At 48.3% G+C, this 20,308-nt stretch overlaps 3 protein-coding genes across 5 annotated transcripts in view; 2 read left to right on the top strand and 1 right to left on the bottom strand.

The window, feature by feature from the left end:
* Positions 1-3,966, bottom strand: part of CARS2 (cysteinyl-tRNA synthetase 2, mitochondrial) — a 41,675-nt gene extending 37,709 nt beyond the window's left edge. The window contains exons 1-2 of one of the 2 annotated variants that reach the window (XM_082043387.1): positions 3,635-3,966; positions 3,460-3,510 (exon numbers count right to left, since the gene is read on the bottom strand). In XM_082043387.1, coding sequence (XP_081899513.1) covers positions 3,460-3,510; positions 3,635-3,831 — 248 coding nt within the window. In that variant the 5' untranslated portion in view covers positions 3,832-3,966. The remainder of the gene's footprint in view (positions 1-3,459; positions 3,511-3,634) is intronic. The other variant, XM_082043386.1, reaches the window with a different exon arrangement.
* On the top strand, positions 3,830-13,122 carry LOC309435179 (uncharacterized protein; the record flags this gene model as incomplete). The annotated part of the gene is made up of 4 exons (XM_082043104.1): positions 3,830-4,092; positions 7,455-7,467; positions 11,494-12,067; positions 12,777-13,122. 4 exons carry the CDS (start codon positions 3,830-3,832, stop codon positions 13,115-13,117), a joined length of 1,191 nt encoding a protein of 396 aa, XP_081899230.1. The 3' UTR covers positions 13,118-13,122.
* Positions 13,123-13,308: 186 nt separating this feature from the next.
* Positions 13,309-20,026, top strand: ING1 (inhibitor of growth family member 1). Of its 2 annotated transcripts, none has more exons than XM_082065338.1 (2): positions 13,309-14,016; positions 18,852-20,026. In XM_082065338.1, the coding sequence occupies exons 1-2, from the start codon at positions 13,875-13,877 to the stop codon at positions 19,553-19,555; spliced, it is 846 nt and encodes a 281-aa protein (XP_081921464.1). In that variant the 5' UTR covers positions 13,309-13,874; the 3' UTR covers positions 19,556-20,026. The 2 variants fall into 2 exon arrangements, with proteins under 2 accessions (XP_081921464.1, XP_081921465.1); XM_082065339.1 differs by lacking the exon at positions 13,309-14,016 and adding an exon at positions 16,450-16,526.
* Positions 20,027-20,308: the final 282 nt, after the last annotated feature.

Raw genomic sequence — 20,308 nt, 5'->3', positions numbered from 1 at the left:
GTGCCTGTCACAAGTCAAATATAAAAAGAAGAGAAAAAAATGTATTCTAACGATAATATGTTGCAAGACTGACAAAACAATGGTATTTTACAAGAGTGGCACTGTAACAACAGCCATCACCCCATTTGACTTCATGCTCTTTCCTAGGGTACTTCCTGGCCTGTAGACCCCTATCAGCAGCACGCACTTCAGCTGTGCCTACAGAAGCTCTACAGTTGGACCTAGCTACTGGGGAAAAAATATACAATTAAAAAAAAAAAGAAGAAAAATCGAGATTGCTCCACCATCCTGAACAAATCTGCTGAGCAAGAGGATGTCAACTCTGACAGGTGCAAGACCACAGACACTGGGAAGGAGCAGCCAAATGCTCATATACTGGAGGGTTTAACTGATTCGAACAGAGAGAAGAAGGTCCTTCAGCGCAGGCATCTGCTGGACAGCTGCCCTATAGGAACAACATATGAAGGCCCTAAAGAGGCAGCAGATACAGCAGCTCCTTATCTGCATGATAAGCATGATATCTGCTTGATTCCTCCTCACAAGAAAGACACTGAGGTGCTGGAGCAAGCTCAGAGAAGGGCAACGAAGCTGGTGAAGGGTCTGGAGCACAAGACTGATGAGGAGCGGCTGAGGGAACTGGGGCTGTTTAGCCTGGAGAAAAGGAGGCTGAGGGGAGACCTTATCGCTCTCTGCAACCACCTGAAAGGAGGTTGTAGCATGGAGGGGGTTGGTCTCTTCTCCCAAGCAACAAGTGACAGGATGAGAGGAAATGGCCTCAAGTTGCACCAGGGGAGGTTTAGATTGGATATTAGGAAAAACTTATTCATGGAAAGTGTTGTCAGGCATTGGAACAGGCCACCCAGGGAAGTGGCTGAGTCACCATCCCTGGAGGTGTTTAGAAGATGCACAGATGAAGTTCTTAGGGACGTAGTTTAGTGACAGTGTTAGGTTAATGGTTGGACTCTGACCTTGAGGGTCTCTTCCAACCAAAATGATTCGATGATACACCACTCCAAAGGCAATATTCAGCCCTAACCAGCCTTTCCTAAATCAGCAAGTGAAGAGGTCAGACCCAGGTGGCACAGACATATGGCAAACCTTCACATCAAGAAAGCTTAAAATTGTTAGTTTGGACACAGAATAAAGAGATGGATAAGAGACCAGGCAGAGCAAGCAAGACTTTCCTACTCTCTTTCAATTGAAAAAGCCCAAAGGCAGGAGAACCACCAACAAAAACTGACATCCAAAAGCCACAGAGAGATGGAAGACCAAAAAGCAAAATTCTCTACCTTTACAAATGCCCTACTCTAGACCCACTATACCCCTTAGTGCCTGCTTTAGCAAAGAGAAACCAGGCAGAGCACGCAAAGGTGGTACAAGACACTCTTCTCCATAGGCCCAGGTGCTGCGAAAAGCTGCCCATACCTGCCCTTCCTCAGGACAACGTTTGATGAGCGAAACATGATGTTAGAAGAGCAACGTGCACATCCAGAAAGGAAAGATACGGAAAACAGCAGGAAACGCACTACAGGTTCTGTTTCCCCGCTTCCATTTGCTCCTTGTGGTATTAAATACTGCCTTTTGCTCAGCAATCTCAGGAACCGTCTTCAGCCGTACAAACTCTAACCCACAAAATCAGTACATTAAAAAATAATAATAATAAAAACAAGTTTTACAGCACTGATCAATTGTCTCCCAGGGACAGAAGTAATTTCTGCAATTCCATCCCCTGTGGCAGCACGTCAGGGAACACAGGCTCTCCTGTACTAGAGAACCTAGACTCGGTGACAGAGAAAATAAAGGTATTAGCATCTTTTTATACAGCTGCTCTCAAGCTATGATTTTAAATTGTAATTATTTCATGGAAAACTGTTAACATAGCCTGTATCACAATAACTGTAGATTTAAATACAGAAATTGCTATAACTTTTTAATATATATATAAATATTAAAGTTCACCTGAAGGTACTAAGAACAAATTAAATAATTTGTTTTCTTGATTTTTAGATCACCAGTAAAAAGCTAGGTTAGCTTCCTGGTAAAACTGGACTAAAACAACAAGGAAAAAAATAACACTACATAGACATAATGGTACAGCAGCATTTAAAAAGAGCTTGCCAAAAGTATTTTTACATTACTGGCATTTTAAAACTTCAGTTTTAAAGAAAGAAGTGGCAGTTAGGCAGTACTACAATAGCTCAACACCAAGCAATATTGAACATAAGTTTCTGAATGAAGTTGAGACCAGACCAGAAGCTGCAAAATGCCCTACAATAAAAGGGAATTATTCAAACAATACTAAAAAACAAACAGATAAAAAAGCCCACACAAAACCAAACCAAACCAAACAGCATCTGATCTTCACACAGATAGCAATTATCTGAGAAACCCCCACTCTTCCAAAGAGCCCAAAGAATCTTGTTCACTCAAGAATTCCGAGACGGGAGCTCAAGAGCAGCTGAGCTGCTGCAGCTCCCACCAGCTCCACAGGGACCTGCAGGTGCCCTGCACATCTTCTCACCAGGTGCCTTTTTAAACAACTGGCAGCAACTTTCTCTGCTGCATTTAAAGTATTTTTTCAAGATTACTTATGATGAAGCTCGTTTATTATTGCAATTATCCTAATGACCTGTGAAGAAAATGCTGAGCTGTTCTATTTGTTTGGGTTTTAAAAAAAAAAAAAAAAAAAACACAATAAGCCACTGAAACTTTTACTGTGCCAAAAGGCCTTTAAGCTACCTGAGCCTTCTGACATTCAAGAACCGATATTTTAACTGTTAAGCTTAAAAGCATCTTTTTACAAGCCAGCCCTAAACTGCTTTTCCGTGGCGCTGACAGTGCCCAAACTTAATTCGAAGCAGAACTCTGTCACATGAACAAGAGGGTCTGCTCCAGGACCCCAGCTCCTCTGCACAAGAGGTCACGTTGTGCCGATACAACTTGAAATAATTCACTGTGTTCAGCAAAAAGAAAAAAAAGTGTGCATTCTGAACACTTTTCACCCCACAACTGTCTCTTGTGACGAGCTGCACCAACAGCCCCTTCTGTGCTTCCCAGGGCCGGGTGTTTGGGGGGGATCCCAAACAGCATTTTCGCCTTTTGCATGGAACAGGAGCTGAAGTGCCGGCGCTGCCGCAGCAGCGGCTCCCAGCGGGGTCTGTCACCCAAGGACAGCATCTGTCAGTCACCAGGGACAGGGTCTATCACCTGGGATGGGGTCTGTCACCCAGGTACAGGGTCTGTCACCCAGGGATGGGGTCTGTCACCTGGGATGAGGTCTGTCTGTCACCCAGGGACAGGGTCTGTCACCCAGGGATGCGGTCGGTCTGTCAACCAGGGACGGAGTCTGTCACCTGGGATGAGGTCTGTCTGTCACCCAGGGACAGGGTCTGTCACCCAGCCACACGCTGCCCGCTACCGCATCCCCCACCCCCGCGACCAGGGACAGCCGCCACTCACCAGGCGTGCCCGAGATGTGCCTGGTCGTACACTGTCGGCCCGCAGCTGTACCTGCGGAGAGGGGACACAAACCGTACCTGTCACCACCAGCCCGGCCGGCGGGGGCGGCCCCGCGGCCAGTCCCGAACCCCACGCTTCCCCCCCGCCCCACCACGGCAGCCCCGCAAGGCATTACCAGGTCGCCACTCCTTCCGCGGCCAGTACGAGCGGCTCCTTGCTCCGGCTCCGGCTGTTGTAAGCCACGATCCCGCTGTCCCGCCCCGCCGGCGGCACCCACTCCCGCCGCCGCGCCGCGCCGCAACACCGCCGCGCCGCCGCCCGCCCCTCGCCGGGGCCGCGCAGCCGGGCCGCCGCCACTGCTCCGCGCAGCATGGTCACAGCCCCCGGCCGCGGGCGGGCGACCGGCGGCTCCGCCTCTCGGCGGGGAGGAGGCGAGTGGAGCGGGCACAACCCGCCGCGCCTGTCACCGCGACAGCCGCGCCGCCTGTGCCGGGAAACAGCAGCCGAGTGGGGTAGCTACAGCCGGAGCGGCAGGAAGAGGAGGGGCCTGCGGGCAGGGGGCCGGGCCGCTTCTTGCCGGCCGCGGGATTCTCCACCGGCCCGGCCCGAGGTGGTTCCTCGGAGTTCCCTACGGTGAGTCCGGCCGGCTGGGGCCAGGCTGAGGACCGTGGGGGTGCGGGGCCGAGGGCTCGGGCTGCCGGCTCAGCTCGGTGCGGGTACCCAGCCCTGTGCCTCAGTTTAACGACGTTTCTTCTTAAAGAGGTCTTCACTGAGGGGTTTGTAATAAATCTTGGATGATTTAACAAAAGGGTCTCCGCTGTGTCAAGTCAATTTTGGTCAAACGGGGGTGGATGCATTTTACGGTGCCTTTCAGGTCAGGGAACAGCAGGCAGCCTGTCTGCCTCCCAAATAAACGCATGGTGTGACATGGTCATGCTGGACGGGATACATCAGAGTTTCAAAGAACACTTCTGCACCCCTGATCCTATGTACCTGTGTAAAGTCCTGCCCAACTTAGAATTTTTAAAGAACTATCGGAACTTCTAGGTGCTCAGTGAGGCACCCTGGGCATTAGCCAGCTGATTGTCAAGGTCTAGTGCTTTCCAGTGTCAGGACCAGCAAAGGACCTGTGTTTTATGATGGTGTTTTTCTCATCTCATGGTGGATTTCTTTTTTTTTTTTTTCCCTTTCAGAGCATACTGAGAAAACAGGACTTAACTGGCTGCAGTACCTTGACCCAATTTGGAAACTATGAGCTACTTCACCACAAGAAAGACACTGAGGTGCTGGAGCGAGTTCAGAGAAGGGCAAGGAAGCTGGTGAGGGGTCTGGAGCACAAGTCTGATGAGGAGTAGCTGAGGGAACTGGGGCTATTCAGCCTGGAGAAAAGGAGGCTGAGGGGAGACCTTATCGCTCTCTGCAACCACCTGAAAGGAGGTTGTAGCATGGAGGGGGTTGGTCTCTTCTCCCAAGTAAAAAGTGATAGGACAAAAGGAAATGGCCTCAAGTTGCACCAGGGGAGGTTTAGATTGGATATTAGGAAAGACTTATTCACGGAAAGTGTTGTCAGGCATTGGAACAAGCTGCCCAGGGAAGTGGCTGAGTCACCATCTCTGGAGGTGTTTAAAAGATGCAGAGATGAGATTCTTAGGGACATAATTTAGTGACAGAGTTAGGTTAATGGTTGGACTCAATGATCTTGATGGTCTCTTCCAACCTAAATGATTCTATGAATAAAAGTATATTGGAACAGACATAAGCTTTACCAAGATCTTTTTTAACTTGCATCTTGTTTCCAAAAGTAAGTGTGAGCAGGTAACAAGGAAACAAGGGGGAAATCTACAAGCATATGCTACTCTCCCAGCTTCTGACCAGATGACTTCCTCAGCTGAATGTGTTGAGGTTGATTTGTTTGTTTTGTTTTGTTTTTCCTCCACTTTTTTGCCCTCCTTCAGTGGATTGCTCTACCATTAACTTCCCCAGCCTCTGTGAAACTACATCAACTCCAGCCCTTGGCAAGGAGTACTGTAGGTCCACTGCCATTTTTAGGAAGCATCCTCTTGGCACATGTTGAAGTTGAGGCTGATTAGCTCCAGTTGCCACCGCCCTTGCTCTTCTTGCTCTTGCATGAGGAAAGTGAACCATGAGTTCCAGCACACGCTCTCTGCCCTGCTCCCAACTGTCTTCCTCTCTAGGAGCCTCTGAGTGGGATGTTCAGAGCGGAGCCTTTTCAGATCTCCCCGACCACTGCATTACTGACCTGCTAAAGAAGCACCTAGGCCTCTGGGAGGAAGGCAACACTGAGTGACAGCAGCCTTTCTTGACTGGATGCTGCAGGGAACGGGTCTGGCTGTGCCAAAGTGCCTCACAGAAGTCTTTGTATTGTTTCCTCTACTATCTGCCAGGGACAGGTTTGATAGATTTTTCTCATATGTAATATGATCATTTAAAATCATTACTTTTACATAATAATATATGTCCATCTAAAGCTTACTTCATTTTAGAAGGTATTAGATACAAATCCCTACCAGTGACAAATGTTTCATTTTTTTTCTTAATATGCACTTTCCACAATATTTTTCATTTAACTGTCTTAACTTTTTGACCAAATAAGAAACCTATTTTATGGGCTCACTAATTTGAGACTAAATAGGATGAAACTGAAGAAACTATCCAATAACCTTTGTAAATGTTTGCTTTGTATGTTTTTCAGGAAGCTTCACAAGCCAATTATTTCAGTTTCCATAGTGAGCCGGTTTTGATGTCTTCACCATTCAACACACATCCTGTTAAGAGTTGTCATTAACTCTGTTGTCTTCTTTGTTCTGTATGGTGTCAAGCACTTTGACAGAGTCCAAATCAATACTAAGTAACAATGGATGTTTTTTTAGCCTTAATTCCAGGTTTAGCTATCACGGATGAAACTGTCAACAGATCAGAAGAATGCAGGAGCTTTTTCTTTCCTTTGTGGTTTCAGGAGGCTTAGCATCTGTGCTATCCAGACTGGCTTTTAGCATTTGGTCCAGAAACCTCTATGTCCTGCTATAAAACATATTTTTTTCTGAGAGCAGGAAAGGCCACAGTTATTATTAAATGCCTGAAGTAAACAGTTAACATCATTCACACTTGAGATTTGTTTTAATGCAGTAGAATATATTCAATGGAATGGTGGAAAGTATTCTACAAGCACTGAAGTACCAAAAGAATATAATTTCAAATGAAAAGCAATACTAATCCTGATGGATTAGAACCATAAATTATGTATTTTTAAAACACCAGCATTCTCAGAAACAATCAGGCATATGGCTGTAAGCACACCTCTGTTTATGCCACCTATATCTGCCTCCTTTTATACCTTTATTCCTGGTCTGGGACATGTGGAATGAGACAATACTTGTCTACCAGAGAGGTAGAAAAGCAGCAAAGGATTTTTTGCCTCCATCAGCAGATTCATCTTTGCTTCCGCCTGGAGCAGATGATGCCTTTAGAAGTTGCCAGCAGCTGGAGGCAGGGCACAGCTGATCGATACCAGGCCTGGGCCTGCTGTGCTCCTGTTACTTGTGTATTTTCTGGTAGGAGATGCGGTCTGCAGTGGTACAGTCTTGGTCAAAAGCCCACTGAGGTGTGTCTGGCTGAGCTTCAGGTAAACTGGTGTTTCAAGGGGACATCCATGTATTTAATATTGTCAGGTCAGCATCTCACATTCTTCTTAGAAGCTGTTAAGCCTAAAACTTTTTTTTTTTTTTTTTAAATAACTGAAACTCTAAGGTAAAGAGGTGACTCCTGAACACCTTAGAATGTGTTTGTGTATTTTTTGTTGCTCTATCTGCATATGCAAGAAGACAATGTTTCACTTCTGGGCTTGATCAAAAGGGAAAATTCTAGTAGAAGCGCAGCTGTGTGTTCTCTCCACCAGCAGTTCTGCAGAACTTCTGAGGTGGGCAGAGAGGATCTCTAGGGGTTCTGGCTCACTTGTCTTCTCTTTTATTTTCCAGTTTCCAGTCCCAGGTATTTAGACCAAGACTACCTAGAAGATTTGTCCCCAAGAGGTAAGATCAGTGGGCAAATGCCAGAGCATGTTTTGTATCACAAGTAAATAAAAATTAAGCTAACCATTCATTTTTGCTTTATATTTATTATTAGGAGATACATGCTTGGTAAGGTTTTACAGTTTTCCCCCTATTGCTAAAGGTGCTGCATTTTTCTTCTAAACAATTAAACCACATGGTCTTAGGATTGTTGACAGAGAAAAAAGGCTGCATTTGTAGTGTCATCAAGAGCACACTTACAGTATCAGTGACCCTTCTTGGCAGATTCTAATTCAGGAACCTGGCAAGGAAGCTGACTCAGAGATAATAAGGAGTGAAAAGGTTGTAAAGATGAACTACAAACCAAAAGCAAAGAAGAGCTAAATCCACTGTGGTGGGCTGAATTTCTCTTAGCATTCTGTAGTAGTCTATAATAACAGCCACATTTTTACTTACGTTTTATAGCCCTTTTTTTTTTTTTTTTTTTTTTTTACAAAACATAGGTGCTTATCAGTTTGTGTAAGAATCTCATTTAATTTTTGAACGAAGAATAAAAATTGTCTCAACTTATTACAACTGCTTGACTCGAAAATACTGTAAATGTTGAGTGGCTAGTCCCCCAAATATTCACAAAGTAAAGAGTATGTTTTATAAAAATCATCTTGAGATACCTATTCTAAAAGAGTGATTCTGGGGTAATGAAATAAAACTACAAAATAAATTTCATTGGTGGACATAAAGAAAAATAGAAAGTTTTCTGCTGTTATCAAAAACCTAGTAGGCTGGACTCTGAGTTTTTAACACTGTCTACTGTTGTTCGGACAACCCACCTGCCAAGTGCTCTAACAAATGCTGCCTGGTTTTCATCAGAAGTGTTTGGGTCCACAGTTTTCAGAAGCAAGCCTGAGGGTTGGTATGAATTCGGCCGGTGGTCAGATCAGTGTCTTTGTCAGTGGTTTCCAGCTGTTGCGGTGCATCTCTCTTGAACTCATTGTAGAAATGTGGAGCCCATGGAATAAGCTTCCCATGATCTGTGCTGACTTCAAGATGGGGAAACTTCTGCCTTGGCCTTGTGCTGCGATGTATAATTACTAGTTTCAGTCAGAATTTTTCGCTCACCTTTAATACCAGAGCTGTTCAAGCTCAATAGGTGCAGCAGGCACAAGAAAGAGATGGCAGCAGCCAGAAAACTGGTGAGAAAAGAGGCAGTGAGTGCAACAGTCTCAGTGCAGGCAGAGGAAGAGAGGAGGAGCTCTATCCAGTGAAACATCTGTTTTCTTAAGCAGGGACTTAAAAATCAAACTAACAATTAAAAAAAAAATAAATTAGAATGGCAGGCCTATGTTAAGTAAGTGTTTGGGAAGTTTGTGAAGTTCTTGAGCCTTTACTAGGAAACAGAAGAAGACCAACCCAGCTAGATTTGTTTTCCAGAATTTAGAATCCATTAATCCCACATAATTTGCTGACATGAACAGGTATTTTTGGCTCAAATATCTGCAAATTGTGTACGCTGTCCAGTGCACAGACAGTGCACATCCTGTCAAAGTGTGAACTATGACTTGTCTGCTGGTCTTCATACTTGCAAACCTCAGCTCTGCTCATCTTGCATGTTAACCTTTCGCAGTTTTGTTTCAAAACCTTCAACCATAAGCAAAATGAATAGACTTGTAAAATTACATTATCATCACCCAGGTAAGTACGAATTTAGCATCATAAAGAATAAACAGACAAACAAGCAAAAAAAAAACCAACCCATGTGTAAATGTAGAAGAGAGGGATGAACCTATTAAATGGTGAAAAACAGCAATTCATTACAAGGAATAAATCATATGATTAATCTATACCTATAAGATATAATAACCATCAGAAGACACTATGTTTTCTAATAAATAGAGACACAGCTGTAGTAATTACATAGTATTTCATATAGGAATATTCAACTAAGGCAGAGAAAGATAAAGGAGGCAGCCAGAATTTCTTATACCAGCTATACTCATATATTCAGTGTCTGCATTTGCAGAACATGTTTGGAGGTTTGGGATGTTATGCTCCTCATATTAAGAATTCTGAACTTTATGCCAATGAGACAGAATAACCATAATGACTGGAATAACCATAATTACTGGAATATTTATATATGATGTATATATATATACTACAGAGTAGTTGCCTAAGTTGTTAATCTGGTTCCCTTGATTCCCACTGCTATAAATGTAGATCTTGAGTAAGGTAACAGCCTCAAGAAACTTCTGAAAATCCCAGAGGTTTGGGTTTCTAAACAGGAAAGATTTCTTGTAATCAGAGCAAAGGGGCCTGGAAGCAGGAGGAGGGAATTAGATACTTTATGTTCCCATTAAGTATATAAAAATAGGAAAAAATGAAGCCCACGAGTCATTTCCTTCTCTGATATATGACATTCATTCCCTACACTTCTACTTGTGAATGCTACACCAGAGTAAGAAAGAGACCCCTAATACAAAAAACAAACAAAACCACAACCAAAACAAACTCAACTGAAACTCCATTCAAAATCTCCCATATCTCACCTACTGCAGTTCAGAGGCAAGAGGCCAAACTAAAAAGCAAGCAAAGGAGGATGAAAAGCAGCAGAAATGGAAAACGTGTGTCAGCTCCACATCTTCCAAAACTTTCCAACCTGGAGATGTACACATATACCTGATTTGCCCCGCTAGCTTCCTAAAAAGATGGCTAACATGCTGCTGAGCCTAGAGGGGAGTGCAGAGAGTAGGTATTTCTTGGTACAGGTATATTTGATTACAGCACTACACAAAGTTACCAGTGAGGTAACTATGAAAGGGGACTGTCCAAGTGTTGACCCAATGCATTCTCAGGTGAGCTCAGCTCCATCCTTTCTGTAGGACTTGTGCATAGTCCGATGATGTTTTTTTTCTGTCACTCTTGTGGCAACATATGAGAGGCTAACAGAGGATGATCTAGTAGATGGAACTTTAAAGAGGCAGTTGATACCAGGCTCTCTAACCTCAATGCATCCAAGCCTATCAATACTTTAGAGCAAATTACTAAAGCCTAACAGGCCACAACTACACTTGAAAGTTGTACCTTTTTTTTGTTTTGTTTAATCTATAAGGAGAAAGGACAGAAGTTCTTGTTTAGTAAATCAGCGGGTACTTTAATAAACTGATTTCTTATTTGTGTGTGTAATTACTACTGTATGTCTAGAATGGTGGTTAACTTTTTTTGCAAGAATGACTCTTTTGGGGACTCATTTGAATTCTCTTCAGATGTCTTGCCTCTACTGAGTCATAATTATTGGCTTGGGTTCTTACACTAGCCAGGGGACTGTCAGCTACCTTTAATTGCTGACAGTGGCTCAGCTTCTTCAAGGCAAGGGTGAAACAGTCTGTGACTACCCAGGTGGTGCCAATAGTTTAGAATAGGTGTTCCCAGGCTAGTGATGCCATTACACAACTTCCTCTCAATGCCACCGTGAACCAGAACACACAGGCACAGAAACACTGGCTTGGAGCGTTGACTAGGTGCTGTAGTACACATCATCATTTACATACTTAAGATCTCAGGTTTTCGAGGTTTACATCAGCTAGTACAGCAACACACGGAAACTGAAAGTGATGGGAAGAACTGAGAACTTGCAGGTATCTTCAGAAAACAAGCGGCTGCCCTCTGAAATCTGCCCAAAGGAGTGGGGCAGGGTCAGTTCAAATTAGGCTTCGTCTAATTTAGACCGGCTCCACTCCTCAGAAGTATTTCGGTGCTTGGCTCCCACTGGAGAGATCAGTAAATAGATGCCTGCGCTCCTCTGAAAAACCCACTCCGGGCGTTCAAACACCAAGCTGATGACAGCAGCAGAAATATTTAAATGGGGTTAAGATGCAGAGTTCCATCATCAGGCTGTCGTGCTCTCTCTGTTCCCTACAAGCAGCAGAACAGCAGTGCCTCAATAAACAACGACTGTACCAGCAAGTCTGACCGTTTAGAAGCCATGACTCAGTCTCTCCTAAATTAGGGGATTGCCAGTGACGTTAAAAAAAAGAAATCAAAAAAAAAAACAGAGGCAGAAAGCGCGCGTTGTTTTGCTCTGCTGGAGCTGGTTTCTAGGCCCGCCTTCCCTGCTACTCGACCCCGCCGATCTTGGCGGGACCGGGTGTCCGCACGGACTCCCCAACAGGCCGTGTCAGGGACACGCGTGCCCTTCTCTTTAACGAGGGACGAACTCAAATCGCCGGCGCCGCCAACAGCCCCTCACCCCGGCGGGCCACCGCCTCCCCTCAGCACCCGCCCCGCCGGGGTGCTGGAGCCCCGGTGCCAGAGTGGGCAGCGGGGCAGGCAGCGGTGGCCATCGCCGGCACAGCAGGGGTTTGCCGGCCCTACCGCCGCTCAGAGCCGCGCTGGGGCGGGAAGGCGGATTCAGCAGGCTCGGGAGAGCCCAGGGAGGAGGGAGAGTCTGGTCTCCCCTCGCCCCGCCGGCCCGGCGCGTTACCGACCGGCCCGCGGCGGGGCAGCTGCTGGGTATGAACAGCCACGGCAGCAACTTCAGGGAGCAGAGGCGGCGTGCCGCGGCGAGCCCCAGCCCGGGAAAGGTGACCCACAGCGGGGCGCGTCCTCACAGCCTCCGGGACAGCCTGGCAGGGAATGGGCACAGGGCTGCACCCGCCGCCCCTTCTCCTCACCAGAGGCGCTCCCTACCGGGAGTGGGGACACCCCGCTGCTCCGTGAGGCAGATCCAACCCCCTCACGCCCGGGGCACTGCCCCCGCCCCAGCAGCACCGCTAACCCTTCCCTCGCCGCTGCCTGCCGCAGCGCGGGAGAAGGGGCGCCCATCCCGCGCTGCCCCCCGGGGGCCGCTGGGAAATGTAGTCGCATCCGGCCCGTAACGGGCGGCTCCATTTCCTCGCGCTGCAGGGAGTGCGCGTGCGCGAGCCCGCCTCCTCCCCCTGCCCCCCCCCCCCCCCCCCCGCACGTTACCGCCCCTTCTGCCGCGGCCGGTATCCCGGGCAGCGTTGTCACCGCGACAGCCTCCCTCCCTCCCTCCCGCCTGGTGAGGATTGGCTGAGGGAGGTAAGGGGCGGTGCAGGAGGGAAGAGTGATTGGCTGGGGCGGGTGTCACCCGCCGCGGGGATGATTGATGTGGCTGCCTGCTGAGGGAAAGAGGGAGGCAGCGTTTCTCCTCAGCGTCCGGCGCCGCGCCGGTACAACCCAGCCCCCTAAGGGGGGTGGCGGCGCCGCCGCCGCCGCTACCGCCATGGCGTTGCATGGTTCACAGTGTCCCCCTCTCCCTGCCCCTCCTAGGAAAGCGCTCGGAGCTGCTCCCGCCTGGAGTGAGCGCGGCCTCCGCCACCAGCTGGCAGAAGGCGAAAGACTCCTCCAAAGTCCGTGCCCTACCGCAAAAAGCATCCAACTTGCCCCGCTCGCAAGCCTGGGCAGCCCGCCGGCCCCGTGCCGCACACACCCCCCTCAGCCTCCCCGCGGGCCGCTCTCCTTGCAGCGTCCGCGCAACTTCACCGAAGCCTCCGCCTTCCCCCACCCCCCAGGCCGGCCGCGGGGGCTTCCTCCTCACGCCTACGCCGGCACCGAGGCGCCCACCCCCTCGCTACGACCGCATCCCCGCCGCCTCCCCTCCCCAAACGTGAGTAAGGGGAGGAGGGACGATGAATATGCAGAGGAGCGCTGGCCCCGCCGCGGTTCCGGGAGGGGGAGGGGGAGAGTGTGTGTGTGCGCGGTGAGTGTGCCCGTGTGTGTGTATGTGTGTGTATACAGCGCTGGGAGGGGTGCGCATGCGCCGTGCGTGGCGGGGCTGAATGTTTCCCAAGTGTTTGAAACTGGTATTTGGGTTTTCCACGTTGGATCAAGTGCGGCGTATGGGAGCGAGGAGGCTGCGTTAATATCGCCGGGGAGCGGCGGCGGCGGTGAGGAGAGCGGGGAAGGGGGGAGCGGAGCAGAAGCGGAGCAGAGCGGCGCTGGCGCATGCAGAGGGGCTGCCGCTGCTTCTGACAGACACTTTGCAGAGCACATTTTGTTTCCAGATTGTTTCGGAGGAGCTGGTTTAAGCCCCCCTTCTTTCTCCTCCTCCTCCCCCCCCTTCACACACACAAATCCCTCTGATTGTTCCTACCACCTCCTTCGTGAATTACCCACAACGACAGCCATTCAATCAGCTGCTGCTGGCTGTAGGGGACTAGCGGAGGGTGTGTGTGTGTCTCTCTCCCTCTGTTTCACACAAGAGGAGTCAGATGTAGCTTCTCTCGGGTTTTTTGGGGGAGCTACGGAGAGAGGTGGGCAGGGAGTGAGCCGTTCATCGGGGTTTACCGTCTTTGGAGGGAGCAGCACTTGCTCTCACACAGACAGGGAGAGAGAGGTGTGGGGAAGGATATTTTTTTTCTTTGCCGGATGAAAATGTTGAGTCCTGCAAACGGAGACCAGCTTCACCTAGTGAACTATGTGGAGGATTATCTGGACTCCATCGAGTCTATGCCCTTCGATCTGCAGAGAAATGTCTCCTTGATGAGGGAAATTGACGCCAAATATCAAGGTAAGTGCTTTCTATATATATTTGTGTGTGGTATTGGGGCTCCGGGGGGAGGGTGTCTTTCTTTTCTTTAGAGGTGAGTCTCGGCTCCGTTTGCCCCTCTGCACCCCATAGGGATGGTAGTTTTATTTTTGGGAGGTGAGAGGAGGGAGAAAGCCAGGAGGAGAGATCCGAGGAGAGAAGAGGGGCTGATCTGCAGCGTTAGCTCTTGTCATGGGGCGGAACAAAAGGTCTCCAGCTTCTCTTATTAAGCAAGGACTCTGCTTTTCTGTGTAAATTGCTGGCCAAGAAGGCGGGGGCAGGGAAGTGGGGTGTGCAGTGCACAAAGAGGGGCCGTCCTCGGCCGTGGGGCTGAGGTGGAAGGGTTTCGGGATACAGAATAAAGTGCTGGGTGGACAGAGAGGGAGAGATTACAGCACAACATTTAGGAATGTACAGTATTCATTATGGCTGTAGTAGGGGAGAGAGACAGCTAGTGAGGGAGGGAGGGGAGGAGGGAGGGGGGGGTTAGGCGAGAGTGGGGGGCAGGGTGTGCTTTCTTCGCTCCGTCCTCGGTGGGTTTCCTTTTACCCCGTGAAACAGCCCCGCTTGGTGGGGCGCGGGGGGGACGGAACTGGCGTGTGGGGTGTGCGGGGCGGGGGGCGACACGGTCGGGCTCAAGTGCCCCCTCCTCCCCCCGCTCTCCGTGTTGCCGGCACTCGGGGCACGCTGTCCCCATGCCCCACGGGCGGAGGGAAGGGGAGGCCAGTTTGTGCGGGGCTTGGGGCAGCTTTGTCACTTGCTTGGTGTCCTCTCGGGAAGGGGGGAGGGGAGGGCGTTATTCGGTGCCGCCGGCAGAGCTGACAGCCGGGGTGCCGGCCGGGGAAGGACCCCTTCTCCCTCGGCCTGCTAGCCGCCCCGCGCCTCCCTGCATGTGGCCTTAGGGGCGGTGGGCAGCGAGCCCTGCCGTTCCCCCGCCGCTCTTCGGGCAGCCCACCAGGGAGCCCAGCGGCTCCCGGAGGAAGGGGCTGGGGAAAACTTCCCCAGGTGGCTGTGGGCCGGCAGTGAAGCGGAGAGGGCAGGGCGGGCAGCGCTTCTCGCGCGCTCCGGGCACGCGTGCACCCACTATCACCAACGAGCGCCTCCGCGCTTTGCTAGAGAATCGGCGTCGTTGCGGCTTTTATAAACGCCCCTCGTTAGCATATGGCGGCTCGCGCCGCCCCCGGCGGCGCTGATAGGGGGGAAGGGTCCCCAAGGGCCGGCCGCGGGCCACCTCCTCTCGTCGATTGGTCCTCGGGACGGGCTATTCCGCCTTGTGCCCCGCCTCCTCGTGACGTTTCGAGAAGCAACTTTTCTGTGGGGTTGATTTGAATATCTCGGCCTGCCCCGGCTTGTGGGTTCTGATTGGCTGTGGCGGCAGCAGCGGGCAGGCCAACCTTGGGCGTCCGGAGTGTGATTGACGTGTTCTCGGGACTCTCCCCGCCTCCCCTTGCTCGTGAATGGCGCACTGGTGCTGGAGGAGGCGGGCGCAATCTCGCTCTCCCCGCTGCAATTGGCTGGTGTTGTTTTTTTTTTTTTAATTACTGTTTTTCACTCTTCTGGTTCTTTCTGGTTCCGATTGGGAGTACCGGGCCAACAGGGGCGGGCTCTCCCCATCGGCCGCTCTGATAGGCGCGGGGGTGGGCGGGACACCGCCCCTCTCCGCCCGGTCCCCGCCGCCTCCTCCCCCGCTTCCTCTGGCTCCCCTGTTACGCTGCGAACCGGGGGGACCGCCGCCGGTTTCCTGCCGGAGAACAATAGCTGCTCTGTCACTTCCGGGGCGGTGTCGCCGCGCTGGTTGCTAGGAGAAGGCGGCTGCCGTGGCCCGGAGGGATGAGGCGGCTTCCTGCCTGCCTGCCCGGCCGGCGGGCGGAGGCTGGCTTTACGTTAGGACCGTTATGGCCCCGCAGTGGCGCCCGCCCTTCCCCGCGCTCCCTCTCCGGCCGCGGAGCACGCGGGGTAACGGGCCTGGCGCGGGGCGGGCGCTCGGGGGCGGCCCCGGAGGCGGCGGGTGGTGCCGCAGAGGGGCGGGGAGGAGCCCAGGCCCGCCCCGGAGAGGGGGGGCTGCCTGCACCCGTGTCGCGCACGCCGGTGCCCCGCGGGAGGAGGAGCCTCTGTGGGTAGCGGCCAGCCGGCCGGGAGGCGGCGGCGGAGCGCGGATGTCCCGGCGTGGTCTCAGTCCCTCCTGCCCGCCGAGGTGCCTCCTGCCTCCGCTGTACCCCAAGGAGCTCTGGCCGCGGCTCGGGGTGCGTGGGCATGCCGCCATTCCGGCAGGCCTCAGCCCCCGTGAGGGCTACGGGACTGTTCTGCGAATAAAGCTTTCACGACATTCGGCACCTTTTTTTTTTTTTCTTTTTTTTTCTTTTCTTTTTTTTTCTGCCATTTGCATGGCGTTTGTGATGTCGGGGGTGTGCGCTCACAGCTGCTGAACAATCGCATAACACACAAATCCCACAAAACTCTGCTGCTGGTCTTTCTGTTACGGCACGCCAGGGGTAAGCAGTTTTCTGGGATTCCTGTGAACGCAGCCTGCTCGGCCGGGCAGCTGCAGCTGAGCGGGCTGGTGTGAGGAACCGTGGTCTGCGATCTTCCTCCGAGCTGTAGGACACAGCTGTCAAGCTGTCTCTTCTGGCTGGGGCTCTGCTTGCACAACACGTTTCTGATGCTAAGATGCTAAGCAGCCCTTTCTGTTTGCGTGCATTTGTGAAAAGGCACATCTTGCAGGATGTCTTACATATTAAACGTGTTGGTGCCTGAGGATGCGCTCGGCGGGGCTCTGCAGAATTCAAGATCATTGCAGCCAGCTATTTCTCCTGCATAATACGGCAGTTTCAGGAGGTGCTGTGGTGCTGTAGTGTTAATGTGTATATGCAATACTAGAATTGAAGTTTTTGTAGTGCCTGACTTAAATCTCATTAAATCACTAATTATTTGGTGGTGTTGAGAGAGAGTATTCTTCATGAAAAGTGCCTGTGTACCAGATTCAGATGGGTCAAACTGATGACATCAGTCTAGTGCTAAAACTTAGAACACAAAACTTCTGCGTTTCAGACATTGAAAATCATTAATGTTGGATTTTTAGTCTTCCTGGATGCTTAATCTCTACATTTGGGATTTGGTGGTGGTAGGGGTGGTGGGGTGGTTTCTTTTGGGTGGGTGTTTTAGGGTGTGGGGTTTTATTTTGTTAGGGGGTTTTTGTTTGGTTTTTGTTTGTTTGGTTGGTTGGTTGGTTGGTTTTTTGTTTGTTGTTGTTTTGTTGTTTTTTTTTTTTTGTTTTAAGAAAATGTGTTTGCTTAAGATAGCTAATAACATAGTGAAGTGCTAATTTTCGTCAGATAGGTTATATTGCAGTACCTACTGACAGGTTGTGCTTAGCTGGCTTGAGAAGCACAGGCTGCTGCTCTAAAAACTAAAGTAAAACTTGCATAAACTTTCTGTGTCTTCACTAGAAATTAGGAATGTGCATGTTCAAAAAATCTACCCAGACAAGACAGAACCTAAGTCACAGGATAACTATTAGTTGCATATGTAAACTGCTGCTAAACCATTCTCTTATTTTAAAATAAGGTTTTAGAAGAGTAAACTTATACTTGTGAAATTCATTGACAATTTTGGTAATGCCATATTAATGTGTATGAGATCCTGGTTTCCATTAGGTGAATTGAGGATAGATTTTGAATCTCAGTATATTTTGCTGATCTAAAGCAGAATGTTCTAACTTATGAGACTGGGGAACATTAGACAAGAAAGGAGATGGAGGAAGAACATTCTGCAAGTTTTTGAGGACTTAATATGGAAATGCTGAGGGTCCTGCATGTTTGAGTTAGTTTGGTTATCATAGTGAAACTCAAAAACATCTGCTTATCGAGAACTATTCTTGAAATTTTAAACACTTTTGTGCGGTGTTCTTTCTCACACACTCTTGGAACAATCCTTGAGGTGCAATTCAAAATCTAACATATTTCCAGTGTTAACATTTTAAATCAGACTCTAGCTGCTCCAGTTCTTACATGTCATCTTTATTGTTATTTTCTAACTTTTTCATCTCCTTCGCTGCAGTAAATATTTAATGAAGATTATATTTCTGTGTTTAAAAAAACTAAGCAACTGGTATTTTACAGAAAGTATAGGGAGGAAATAATTAAGATCTCTTGGATATTGTAATCCTAATTCTGTAGTCCTGGAGGTTTAAGTGGCCTCACATTTTCAGCAAAAATAACTCAGCGGAATTGGATGAAACTTGCCATAGCTTAGGGTCCAGCCTTGTGTATATGGGGTTCTTCTGCATCAGCTGTCCAGTATGATAGCAATTATTAAGTAACTCAGCATCTGATTCTACACTGGTTTGTGCTTGCTTTCTCTCCCACTCTCTTTTTCCCACTCTCAGTCATTCACTTAAAATATTAATGTTGTTATACAGAAAATGTTCAGGAAAATAATCTATTAATTTCCCTTCTAATTTACAATTAATTTTGGAATGGAACGTGGCGGGGGGGGGGGTATATGTTTGTTTAGTTAGTTAGTTCTTTTGCCTTACTGATAAGTTTAAAGGGGAAAATTGTCAACATGTGTAACATTTTATTTAGTCACGTTTTTTTCTAAATCAGCATTTGCATTCAATTCCTGCGGGACCAACTCAAACAAAAGGAATCCACACAAGTCACGAGCCCCTTGTCAGATACCAGCTTCAGGGAATATGTCTTTGCTCAGCTTTGTGTATTACAAAGAGGTGTTGCTGTGTGGAAGGAACAATATGGGAAAGCTTTGTTTCACCATTCTCTCCGTCAAAAATATTTATAGTTTTTATTTCTTCCTTGCAGAGATTCTGAAGGACCTGGATGATTACTATGAAAAATTTAAACGAGAGACAGATGCTGTGCAGAAGAGAAGAATGTTGCACTGCATTCAGAGAGCCTTGATTCGGAGTCAGGAACTGGGGGATGAGAAGATCCAAATTGTCAGTCAGATGGTGGAGCTCGTTGAAAACAGAACCAGGCAAGTGGACAGCCACGTGGAGCTGTTTGAGACTTGTCAAGAGACTAACGATACCACTGGAAACAGCGGGAAGGCCAGCCAGGATAAGTCAAAGAACGAGACAATCACACAGGCTGAAAAGCCCAACAATAAGAGATCGAGGCGGCAAAGAAATAATGAGAATCGAGAAAATGCTTCTAATAATCATGATCATGATGACATTATCTCAGGAACTCCAAAAGAAAAGAAAGCAAAAACATCAAAGAAGAAGAAACGATCCAAGGCTAAAGCAGAGCGGGAAGCTTCTCCCCCAGACCTTCCCATTGACCCTAACGAGCCAACATACTGCTTGTGCAACCAAGTCTCCTATGGAGAAATGATTGGATGCGATAACGACGAGTGCCCCATTGAGTGGTTTCACTTTTCCTGCGTGGGACTCAATCATAAACCAAAGGGCAAATGGTACTGCCCCAAATGTCGAGGAGAAAATGAGAAAACTATGGACAAGGCATTGGAGAAGTCTAAAAAAGAAAGGGCCTACAACAGGTAGTTGGTAGACTTTTCATAGTGAAGAAAAACAAAACCACCAAACCAGTGTATTTATTGTCAGTGTCACCTTTGTTGAGGTGAAAGGATTGTAAAATGTATATTTTTAAAGGAGGTTTAAAACTGAACCATTCCTGTTATAGGGACGGCAATAAGCAATTTTGGTTTTCATTTGGTAAACTGTAACAAGACTGTGGTCTGTGGACCAATGTATTCCAAAAGTAAAGTTATAAGAGTTTAAACTGAGTATTTGGGTGGGTCTTAAAAGATAAATTAATACTCCTTGTTTGTTTTTGTTTTGTTTTGTTTTTCTTTCAGTGCTGGTAGCACTCTACCCATTAAAATTTTGATGACAAATATCTCTGAAATGTAATTTTGTTTTCTTTATTGAAGAATGTTATTTACCTTTTGAGCAAAATTGTTAAGTAGTTTAGCCCTCTGGTTGTATCTGAATAAAGCTGCAATACATTACAAATGTAACTTCTTTTGATGATAAGCAATGCAAGAGCAAACAAAAGGAGGGTAAAATTTGGTTCCTGCTACAAAGTGTCAGTATAACAGTTCAATAGCAAATGTTTAAATAGGCTTAGAAGAATATTTTTTAAAAAGAAAAAAGTTAATGGTTAAATTTTACACAACAAATATTTTATATGCTGGCCAAGTACCACAGGGGCCATTTTAAAATGATTGAATATGTTTTATATTTAACCAGGAAGTGGTTTAGTAATGAGACTTAACATAAATGAAGCTTTATACT

Source organism: Streptopelia decaocto, assembly GCF_964273445.1.
Source record: "Streptopelia decaocto genome assembly, chromosome: 1".
Taxonomy (NCBI): domain Eukaryota; kingdom Metazoa; phylum Chordata; class Aves; order Columbiformes; family Columbidae; genus Streptopelia; species Streptopelia decaocto.
The sequence above is the reverse complement of the archived record's forward strand: the minus strand, read 5'-3'. Positions and strand labels throughout refer to the sequence as shown.